This window comes from Chanodichthys erythropterus, chromosome 21, assembly GCF_024489055.1.
Source record: "Chanodichthys erythropterus isolate Z2021 chromosome 21, ASM2448905v1, whole genome shotgun sequence".
Taxonomy (NCBI): domain Eukaryota; kingdom Metazoa; phylum Chordata; class Actinopteri; order Cypriniformes; family Xenocyprididae; genus Chanodichthys; species Chanodichthys erythropterus.
Window position 1 is genome coordinate 5,036,212 of NC_090241.1, and position 11,288 is coordinate 5,047,499.

Here is an 11,288-nt window from a genome sequence, read left to right on the forward strand (position 1 = left end):
CTAGGGATAGGTACTTCTACATCAGTGTTATTCGCCTATCATTTCCCTCTGATTTTAGGAATAAGTTATGGGTAGGGTTATATTTAGGGGTAGGGATAGGACAAATTTTTTAGACTGGAATGGTGTTCCAGGATTGACTAAATATATTGACCCAGGAACATGACTTACTTGGCAGAATCATGGTGACAGTGGTAGATTAGTTATATTGGGTAGCTGGCATAAAATGTCCTCGAGTGTTATTGTATAAAGGTTTTGTATACTTTAAGAAAGATTTTGTATATTTTAATTTCTGTAACTTGTCATTCCTGTAAACTGTGTATGTGTGTGTCCTTTCGTGACACAGGATGGCTCCACAAGGAGATGAAGGCGGGTGCCAAAAGTTCTGCTCTCAAACTGAAAAAGCGCTGGTTTGTCTTGACTAACAACTCGCTGGACTACTACAAGTCTTCTGAACGTAATGCATCGAAGATGGGCACTCTTGTTCTGAACAGCCTGTGCTCTGTGGTCCAGCCTGAGGAGAAAAAGTTTAAAGAGACAGGCGAGTATGACTAGTTTAAACCTGTTAAATGTACAGTGGCATGAAAAAGTATGTGAACCGCTTACAGTATCTGTGAAAATGAGAATTATTTTAATAAAATAAGAGGGATAATAAGGGTTTTCACTCCTCGGCTCTTAATGCATCGTGTTTCCTTCTGGAGCATCAGTGAATGTTTGAACCTTTTTTAATAGTTGAGTTTGAGTCCCTCATTTGTCTTCAGTGTGAAAAGATGAATCTCAAAATCCTACAGTCACTGCTGGAAAGGGTTCAAATATGTAAAAATGCTTGAAAACTGATGAATCTACAGGAGCTGGAGGTTTTTTCTGAAGATCAGAGCTCAGTTTAACTGCTCAGGACAAACAAGAGACTCATGAACAACCATCACAAAATATAAAAACAGTCGTGGATCATCAGGTAACCACACACAGTATTGACAATCAGTGGTTCACAAACTTATGAATGGGGTTTTTTGAATAAATTCAGCTATTATTTTGTCTTGTGAACTAAATGCAAACATCTTTTATGTAAAATATCTTACTCAGGACAGTACTAAACAAAAAATAACATGCATTTTTTATTATCCCTCTTATTTTATTAAAATTATTCACATTTTCACAGATTCTGCAAGGGGTTCACATACTTTTTCATGCCACTGTATAATATGGATTCATGGCACATGTTGCTTGTATCACAATTTGAGTAAAGCATGTCACACATTTTATTCACTATAGAAGAAGCAAAAAAAATGGTTTGGAATTGTTAGAATGCACTTGCTGTATTGTTTGCAGTCTGTCATTAACAGCAATCGCAGACTGAACTTTTAAAGCTAAAAAGGCCATAAACCAACTAAATGTCCAGTATTTATTTCAATTCAATTCAGTTCAATTTTATTTATAAAGCCATTTAAAATCAGCCTGAGCTGGCCAAAGTGCTGTACATAGAGTTAAAAAGAAAAGGAAAAAGAAGAACATAAATACAAAAGAACACGTACAAATTACCAAGAATTAAAAGCACAGGTAAAAAGATGTGTTTTTAACATAGATTCAAATTCGGCAAACATAGAAGCAGTTCTGACCGGTAGTGGCAAGCTATTCCACAGCTTAGGGCCCGCTACTACGAAAGCTCGGTCTCCCCTGCGTTGCAGACGAGATCGTGGTACCAGCAAAAGATGACCATTTTGGGATCTAAGTGATCTGGAAGGATTGTACATAACAATCAAATCAGATAGATACTTTGGGAGCTAAATTATTGAGAGCTTTGTAAACGAATAACAAAATTTTGTAGTCTATACGGTATCGGACTGGCAGCCAGGTCAAAGAACGTAAGATAATGCATGAATGCGTAAAGATAAAATCATGAATAACAGTTTCCAAACTTTTCTTTTAAGAAAGGTTTGACTTTAGCTTACGGGCGAATATGATGAAAACTGGTATTAACTATGGTGTTGATTTGTTTGTCTAATTTAAAACCATTATCTAGGTGAAATCCTAGATCTTTAACATCAGAAGTAAGATAAGGAGTAAGAGTGCCAAGGTTGGTTGAGTCTTCATCTGGGTGCTCTTTTGGCCCAAAATGAATGATTTGGGTTTTATGATCGTTAAGTATCATGAAATTATCTGTAAGCCATAATTTAAATTCATGCAGGCAAGCCTCCAGTTTCTTGTATGCTGAGTTATCTTTATGTTTAATAGGTATATAAAGTTGTGTGTCGTCTGCAGAGCAGTGATACGACACCTCAAATTTATGCATAATTGACTGTCCCTCCAGAAAAACGCGATTATGCGATCGCCTGATTTTTTCAAATACACCGCACTTTTGCCGCATAAATTGCCGATTTCAGCAAGCAAAATATATGCGGGGCCAGCATGATTTCATAATCCCTGCATTTTCGTTGCAAAAAAGTCACATATATCTTAGCAGAAAGTTGAAAAATGTTGCGTTTACTTCACACTAGTAAAGCGCCATTATTTTCCCCCTATTGCCATGGGAACCTTGTGAAGTGACGTAATTACGCGACATGAACATCATCTGCAAACCATGAAACCATGAAGCACACAAATCATTCTCATTTGCCAATAAAAATAAGCTCAAAAGACCGCGCAAAGCAGTTTCCTGGTGTGTTACATGACAGTGGGGGCAAAATATTTTTCACTTTGCCACCGCCAAGGATGGTTAAAGCAGCAGCGGAAGCAGGCTGGAAGAAGCACACATTTTTAAAAATATTTTATTTATTCATTTTTATAGAAGTTGTTGGATATTAATAATAATACGTTTATTTTATATAGCGCCTTTCTACAAACTCATATTCCTTTTGTAAAGCTACAGAACTTGTTTGACTCAATGTTAAGTTTGAGCCATGTGTTAATTAAGGTCTGAAATAAAACAGAATGAGAACTTAAATATTCTGTGATTTAGTATGCTTGCTTATCATAGGAAATAATAGGAAATTACTCTTTACATTAAAGTAGTAGCCTAGTGAGAACAGGGTGTTGGGGGAATCACCTTTTATTTTTTTCTGTTTTTCACCGCAGTTTTTGCAAGTTCCCACGATTTCATCATAAAATTGCAAAAATATCCCGCATATTCCATCGCATTTTTTAAGAAAACGTGCCGCATAATCAATCATTTTAGCCCGCAACAATCACAAAAAAATTCCGCATTTTTCTGGAGGGACTGAATTGATCCCAGAGGTAACATATACAGCAAAAATAATAACGGTGCTAAGATCGACCCTTGGGGTACACCACAGGTGAACTGAGCCACCCAGGATGAATGGACACCTAAATTGACTGTAAATCTTCAGTTTGACAGTAAATATTGGAGCCATTTCAACTCTGTACCAGTGATACCAATCGAGTATTCAAGCCGAGATAAAAGAATATTGTGATCCATAAAATCAAAAGCAGAGCTCAAATCTAAAAGCACTAAGGTCATGGTATCACCAGCATCTGTGGTCATTAAAATATCATTGAACACTTTTAAAAGAGCCGACTATTAAGTGCTATGAAGGGTTTTAAAGCCAGACTGAAAAATATCAGGGATGGAATTGCAGGTAGTTCCTCGATTGTATAAATACAGCTTTTTCGAGAATTTTGGATAAAAGTTACACTACTATATTTAAGTTACACTACTGTAAGAATTTGTTTAATGTTTTTGAAAGGTTTTATGCTCAATTATTTGATAAAAATACAGTAAAAACTGTAATATTGTGAAATATTATTAAAAATTAAAATAACTTGTATTTACTTTTATTTAAAAAAGTTATTTATTCCTGTGATGCAAAACTGAATTTTCAGCATCATTACTCCAGTCTTCAGTGTCACATGATCCTTCAGAAATCATTCTAATATGCTGATTTGGTTCTCAAGAAACATTTCTTATTATTATCAATGTTGAAAACAGCTTTGCTGCTTAATGTTTTGTGGGGGGAAAAGGTGTGATTTTTCTTAATGAAATCAAATCATGAATTTTCTTTCTGTAAACCAAAAAAATCTATAAAGCGATACTGATGTCTGATTACACTGCAGGTTATTGGAACATCATAGTTCATGGGCGTAAACATTCATACCGCCTGTACACCAAAATGCTGAATGAGGCCATGCGATGGGTGTCTGCCATTCAGGGCGTCATTGACAACAAAGTGCCCATTGAAACGCCCACCCAGCAACTCATTAGAGACATCAAGGTAATTGGCTTTAAATACATAAGTCTGGTATTTTGCACTCATAATTAGAATAAGTAAAACTGTCCTTTAATAAAAACGGCACATAATAATTTTGACATTTGTATAGGAGAACAGTGTTAACTCTGAGGCTGTGGAACAAATGTATCGAAGGAACCCAATTCTGAGATATACCCAGCATCCCTTGCATTCACCTCTTCTGCCACTGCCCTACGGAGAAGTCAGCGAAAGCCGTGAGTACCTTCCATCAGCCAAACACTCTGAACGTGTTTACTAGCATACACATGCAACGGGATTTTCTAAATTACATCGCTGTTTATTTTTGTCCTGAGTATCCTTTTATGTTTTTACATCACACGTGTCAAACTCAAGGCCTGCCACCTCTTTCATGTGGCCCGCAAGATCATTTTATTGTAATCCTGTCATATTTCCACCTCATTTCATGTAGTTAATTTGTGAAATGTATGAATAAAAATATCTCAGATAGTGCCTCCTAACCAATCAGTTAGCACTTTTTTGTGAATATTAACCTTTTCAGTGTGACGTGATTTTGAATCTGCTCAGCACTTGTCGTATATCACATCTAACATGACCATTTTAAAAGTATTTAAATCACAAAATACATTTCCTTTCACACATTTGAGAATCGAAATCTCAAATCGTTTTGAGAAAAAGGAATAAAAATGTCAAGTAACAAGCTTGATTTGGTGCCATGGAAATAGGTAGTAATACTTTCAGAGCAGAGAGTTCTTCATAAAAACAATAACATTTATTATTGTCATCAACCAAACCATGAGCTTTTATACCTAAAAAAAGGCAAATAGGCAATTGCAGTAAATAAATCTGAACTAAGGAATCTGATCTGAAGATGAAACACAAACTTAAAGGGATAGTTCACCCAAAAATGAAAATTTGATGTTTATCTGCTTACCCCCAGGGCATCCAAGATGTAGATGACTTTTTTTCTTCAGTCGAACGCAAATTATGATTTTTAACTGCAACCGCTGCCGTCTGTCAGTCAAATAATAGCAGTGATTGGGAACTTGAACAATAAGAGTCGAAAAAACTTCCATAGACAAATCCAAATTAAACCCTGCGGCTCGTGACGACACATTAATGTCCTAAGACACGAAACGATCGGTTTGTGCGAGAAACCGAACAGTATTTATATCATTTTTTACCTCTAAAACACCACTATGTCTAACTCCGTTCAGCTTCCGGTTAGTGAGGTCTGATCGCGCTCTGACAACGGAAGTGATGTCTCGTGCTCATTGAAGTATATGGGCGAGACATCACTTCCGTCATCACAACGCGTTTTTTGACCTCACTAACAGGAAGCTGAACGAAGTTGGACATAGTGGTGTATTAGAGGTAAAAAATTATATAACTAATGTTCGGTTTCTCGCACAAACCGATCGTTTCGTGTCTTAGGACATCAATGTGCCGTCACGAGCCGCAGGGTTTAATTTGGACTTGTCTATGGAAGTTTTTTCGACTCTTATTGTTCAAGTTCCCATCTACTGCTATTATTTGACTGACAGACGGCAGCGGTTGCAGTTAAAAATCATAATTTGCGTTCGACTGAAGAAAAAAAGTCACCTACATCTTGGATGCACTGGGGGTAAGCAGATAAACATCAAATTTTCATTTTTGGGTGAACTATCCCTTTAATGTTTGTTACTTAATATGATTAAAGAAAAGAGTCATATTACTAACAGATCTCTCTCGTTCTCTCTGCAGTGCAAAAGGAGAAGGGTTATGGCAGCCTGCAGGATGAGGCAGTGAAGATCTTTAACTCACTTCAGGAGATGGAGATCGTTTCAGACCCGGTTGCCATCATTCAGGGCATCCTGCAGACCTGCCACGATCTGCGGCCACTGAGAGACGAGGTGTACTGTCAGCTGATCAAACAGACCAATCACGTGCCCCAACCCAACAGCCCCGCAAACCGTGCACACTGGCACCTGCTCACCTGCATGAGTTGTACCTTCCTGCCCAGTCGAGCCATTCTGCGTTACCTCCGATTCCACTTGAAGAGGTAACAAAGAGGCATGCTCATTAAATAGCATCTTGGAGTCGAATGTCAAAGGTCATTTGACAAACACTGTCTTTTGGTCCCTTTGTGTGAATAATCTCAGGGTTAGAGAGCGCTACCCTGGCACTGAGATTGAGAAGTATGCACACTTCATTGGTGAGTCCCTGAAGAAGACAAAGACCAGGGAGTATGTGCCCTCTCAGGAGGAGATCGCCGCCCTGCTGAACAGACAGGAAATGACAACTACTGTGTACTGCCATGGAGGAGGGTCTTGCAAGATATCCATCAACTCACACACCACAGCTGGAGAGGTGAGAGGAAAAGAGAGAGCTTTTTTTATCATTTTAACATGCTGAGAATTGTAAAATGAAATGCCCTGCAAATAAGGATGAAAGTGATATTATTTGTGTTCGTTTGTGACAAGGTGGTGGAGAAGCTGATTCGTGGTCTGGCGATGGAAAACAGTCGGAACATGTTCTCTTTGTTTGAACACAATAAGGTGGAGAGCCGGGCCATTGAAAGCCGTGTAATTGTGGCAGATGTGCTCGCGAAGTTTGAGAGGTAATGAAAATGTGACAGTTCATATGGTGTATTTGATGACTGACTGTAAAATGACTGAGGCTTATCTGCTTTGCTCTTACAGGTTGGCAGGTGGTGAGGATGAGGAGGAAGAAGGGCCCTGGAGGTTATATTTCAAGCTTTATTGCTTTCTTGATGTGGAAAGCATGCCCAAAGAGGGAGTGGAATTTGCCTTCATGTTTGAGCAGGTGAATTGCAAAAGTATTTCTATTTTGTATACCCATTATAGTGCATTCGTAGTATTGATTCACCTGATTTAAAGTCACCATGAAATCAAAATGGACAATTCTTGATTTTATGAAATATTGCAGTGTTCATTATCAATAGATTTTCTTTGCACATCATTATTCTTTTTAACTTCACATCCCACTTCCAATAACATCACGTCTCTTCTCTGAGGACATGTTTCCTGACACGAGGGTAGGACAACCTGTCACTCACATGAGTTTACACCACTAGCAAGCCACAACCATCCAATGATCCAATCAATTCCAGATGGACAAAATCAACTCCCGCCCTACATTTTTTCTTATTTGAGAAGTGTCACTCAGATATGTCACAATAGGAGAGAAAAGACTCGCAACTTCTGTCATGCCGCCTTTAAAATGAATTGAATTAATTAATTAATGAATTGAATTAATATCAAACTATATTATACAAATATTTAATTTTGTTTTTTAAAGGTACGCCTTGTTTGTTTTGCATGTTCTTTTTCTTGTGATACAGCATGGTGGGCCAACGTGTGAAGGCCAAGTATAGTAACTCATACTCAGAATTTGTCCTCTGCATTTATCCCATCCAGTTGGTGCACACGCATTAGGAGTAGTGAACACACACTGCAAATCGTGAACACACACCCTGAGCAGTAGGCAGCCATTTCACTGTGGCGCCCGGGGAGCAATTGGGTGTTAGGTGCCCTCAAGAGCACCTCAGTCATTTCCTGCCGGTATTGAGAATCGAACCCGCAATCTTTGGGTTACCAGTCTAACCATTAGGCCAGAACTGCCCCCAGAACTGCCCCCAGAACTTAGGCACTCTGGTCTGGATTTGGGCATCTCTGTTATAAAGTAAAAGTTTTTTCTCCCTTTTTTCACCATCTCTCTTAGGCTCATGAGAGTCTCATCAGTGGTCATTTCCCAGCCCCCGAGGAAACCCTTCAGCACTTAGCAGCCCTGCGACTGCAGTACATCCACGGTGATGTGGCCCGTACGCCCTGGAGCCTGAGCAGTGTGTACCCCGTTGGACGACTCCGTACACGCATCTTCCAGTCCACTAAAGCAGGGGTTGCCGGAGTACCCGGGGCTGGTATAGTAGGGCCGGGAAGTCACACTTTGGAACGCCGGAAGACCAACTTCCTGGACGGGACACTGAGACGCAGCTTCAAGACGGGATCGCTGAAGAAACAGCGTGTGGAGGAGGAACAGATGCTGGAGATGTTTGTAAAGGAGGAGATGTCAGCCACGCTGACCAGCGTGTTGGAGAAATGGAGCCGTCTACAGGGCATGCCTCAGCACCAGGCCATGCTCAGCTACATGACCGTCATCAAAGAGTGGCCGGGATATGGGTCTACACTGTTTGATGTGGAGGTGTGTAACATTTCATTAAGGCTCAGAGCATCCCATGTACATTGTAGGGCCACCATATGTAGATATATGTGTCCCCCAGTTGTGGTTAACAATTGAAGAGTTTATTTGCAAAAACAGTTAACTCCATTTTTATTAATTCTCACAAATCATGTTTTTTATTGTGCATTCCAAGTAATATCAATCAAACTGCAGTTGGGTTGTTTTGATTAAGTAGCAATAACTCTAAAAAATACAGGTAAATTAAAAAAATTAAAGTTCATTGAAAGTATGTTTTTTATATATATTAAAAGTTTGTTTTTTAGCAAAAGCAGATAACTCCAACAGTCGTTTTTTGGAAAAAGCAGATAACTCCACATTTCATGTTTCAGAGTTAAACAAAACCAAAGTAATTGCTTTGTTATTGCATTTAAAACACACATGCGCACACAAACGCGCACACACACTAACAGATTGACACACACACACATCCACTCACTGTGCGCACACACACACACATACACGCTAACAGATCGGCACATAAGTACACTCTCTCACACACACACATCCACGCACATGCGTGCGCACACACATGCAAAAGAACAACCAAGGTTTAAGCATGTAAGTCGTGTATGGTGTTCAAGGACTTACAGAAGTCAAAATTATAAATCCCCGATCACTTTTAGTCAGCTTTGACAAAACTTCCCTCAGCTAGCGCGTCTTTTTGAAGTGATTAGAAGCCTTGTCACCTGACCAGAATACTGTGTGCTAATTCGCTAAAACGGACTTATCAGTTTCTGTACACAAAAACACCAAGGGCGCTTGTCGGCTTCTGCTGTAAAACGTGAATTTGCTATGGCTGACAGTGGACAATACCAGCTTTTCTGACAAAATGGATTTAGGGTACAGAACGTGCTATATGGAGAATAATGCACAGCAATTAGTTCTTTTTTTCTTTTTTTAAATGGGGTTTATCTTTTTTTTTTCAAATGCACTCTTCAATTAAATACTACCCTCTATCCTAAATATGAGGATATAGACTTGAAAGGTAGCAATATTTATCACTACTAACCCTAAGCTTGACCACAAAATGCTACATTACTTCAAATCGATTTCGGATTCAGCCAAGATCTGCTACCCATAAAACTTACTACTGCTACTGCTGTGAGCATGTAAGATGTGCTGCTGCTGCATAAATAGACAGATATAAATCCCGTAGCAGGTCTAGGCAAGTGGAGCTGGGGAGGTGGAAGGTTTCATAGGAACTCTGAAAGGACTAGCCAACAGTGAACACTGAACCAGACTATTTAAATGTTGAGCAAGCAATCTCACAGGCTGCAAGATCAACATAGGTCAACCAGCTTGTGTCATTTGGTAATGTGTGATTGCTCACAGATTGCATGTAAGGACCTCAGCCTGCCTTACGGCATCTAGAGTTTCATGACTGAACTAGAAATAGAAATAGAAATAGAAATATACTCATATTAAAAGCAACTTTTATCGTTTTATTATAATCCTTCAACCTGTCAGCCAACTTTACCAGAAAAACTTCAACAGTTAAATTTTGTGACTGAACAGCAACCAGACAAGCACTGAGCATCATAAACCGTAAGCCTAGTTAGGGTAAGAGTTTACGCATAATCCATCATAAGCCTAGATTCATGAAATTCAGACTGGTCTAAGGTGCTTTTTCAGCAGGGATATTTTCAGATCTTCCACTATTATGAGTGTAGTCAGTAAGGCAATGTTACAGTAAGTCTCAGTGTTTAGCCACTGATGTTAATTGACATTATTAATTACATGTGTTTGTGTTTTTATATATCCGTCTGCAGTGTAAGGAGGGTGGCTTCCCTCATGATCTGTGGCTGGGCGTCAGTGCTGAAAATGTCTCTGTGTATAAACGGGGTGAGCCCAAACCACTCGAAACTTTCCAGTATGAGCACATCGTTTTCTTCGGAGCCCCTCAGCCCAGCACATACAAAATCATTGTTGATGAAAGGGAGATGTTCTTCGAGACGTCTCAGGTAACAAACTTCTGTGTCTCTGTTATTAGTGCAGAAATGTTGTTAAAATGCATGTTTAAAAGCTTTAGGAGCAATTAAAGGATTAGTTTACCCAATAATGAAAATGATGTCATAAATTTCTCACACTCATGTCGTTCCACACCCGTAAGAACTTTGTTCATCTTGTTAAACACAAATTAAGATATTTATACACTGCAGTCACTTCAACTGTTTTAACAATGTCTTTAGTACCTTTCTGGATCTTGAAAGTGGCGGTTATTTTGCTGTCATATACCTCTCGGATTTCAACAAAAATATCTTAATTTGTGTTTAAGTAGATGAACGAAGGCCTTACAGGTGTGGAACGACATGAGGTTGAGTAATTAATGACAGAAATTTCATTTTTGGGTGAACTAACCCTTTAAATCTTTGAATCTAGTGCTTCTGATTTAGTCACTACATTCCCTTAGAAGTAGTTTTTAAAGGATTAACATGATTTTTAACTAGTGTGTTTTGTTGTGTGCTTTAAGGTGGGTGAAATCACTAAGATCATGAAGGCGTACATCAACATGATCGTCAAAAAGCGCTGCAGTATCATGTCCATCACCAGCAACAGCAGCACCTGGATGAGGTGATCGACACCAACTGGAGCTCAAAAGTGTCCTGCAAGTGAGGTATACTACTGACTGTTGATGATTGGAGAAAGAGAAAGAGTGCAGAGAAGAAACTGAGACTTTACCTCGCCAACTATTTTAACCTACTACAATCCTCTGTCTGACCTGTCCTAAACACAACAGCACACATATTTATTTGGACCAATTTCACCTTATGAAGCACAACAAAGCCTGGTAACCTGCTCACTGTTCCCATCCCTCACTGCCAGCACTCT

At 39.1% G+C, this 11,288-nt stretch overlaps 1 protein-coding gene across 1 annotated transcript in view; it reads left to right on the plus strand.

The window, feature by feature from the left end:
- myo10l1 (myosin X, like 1) overlaps positions 1–11,034 on the plus strand; it is a 79,772-nt gene extending 68,738 nt beyond the window's left edge. The window contains exons 31-40 of the mRNA XM_067373904.1: positions 344–538; positions 4,066–4,223; positions 4,330–4,453; positions 5,961–6,258; positions 6,359–6,566; positions 6,680–6,816; positions 6,899–7,022; positions 7,941–8,420; positions 10,229–10,420; positions 10,930–11,034. Of these exons, the coding sequence (XP_067230005.1) occupies positions 344–538; positions 4,066–4,223; positions 4,330–4,453; positions 5,961–6,258; positions 6,359–6,566; positions 6,680–6,816; positions 6,899–7,022; positions 7,941–8,420; positions 10,229–10,420; positions 10,930–11,034 (2,021 nt within the window). The remainder of the gene's footprint in view (positions 1–343; positions 539–4,065; positions 4,224–4,329; positions 4,454–5,960; positions 6,259–6,358; positions 6,567–6,679; positions 6,817–6,898; positions 7,023–7,940; positions 8,421–10,228; positions 10,421–10,929) is intronic.
- The last annotated feature ends 254 nt before the right edge of the window (positions 11,035–11,288 follow it).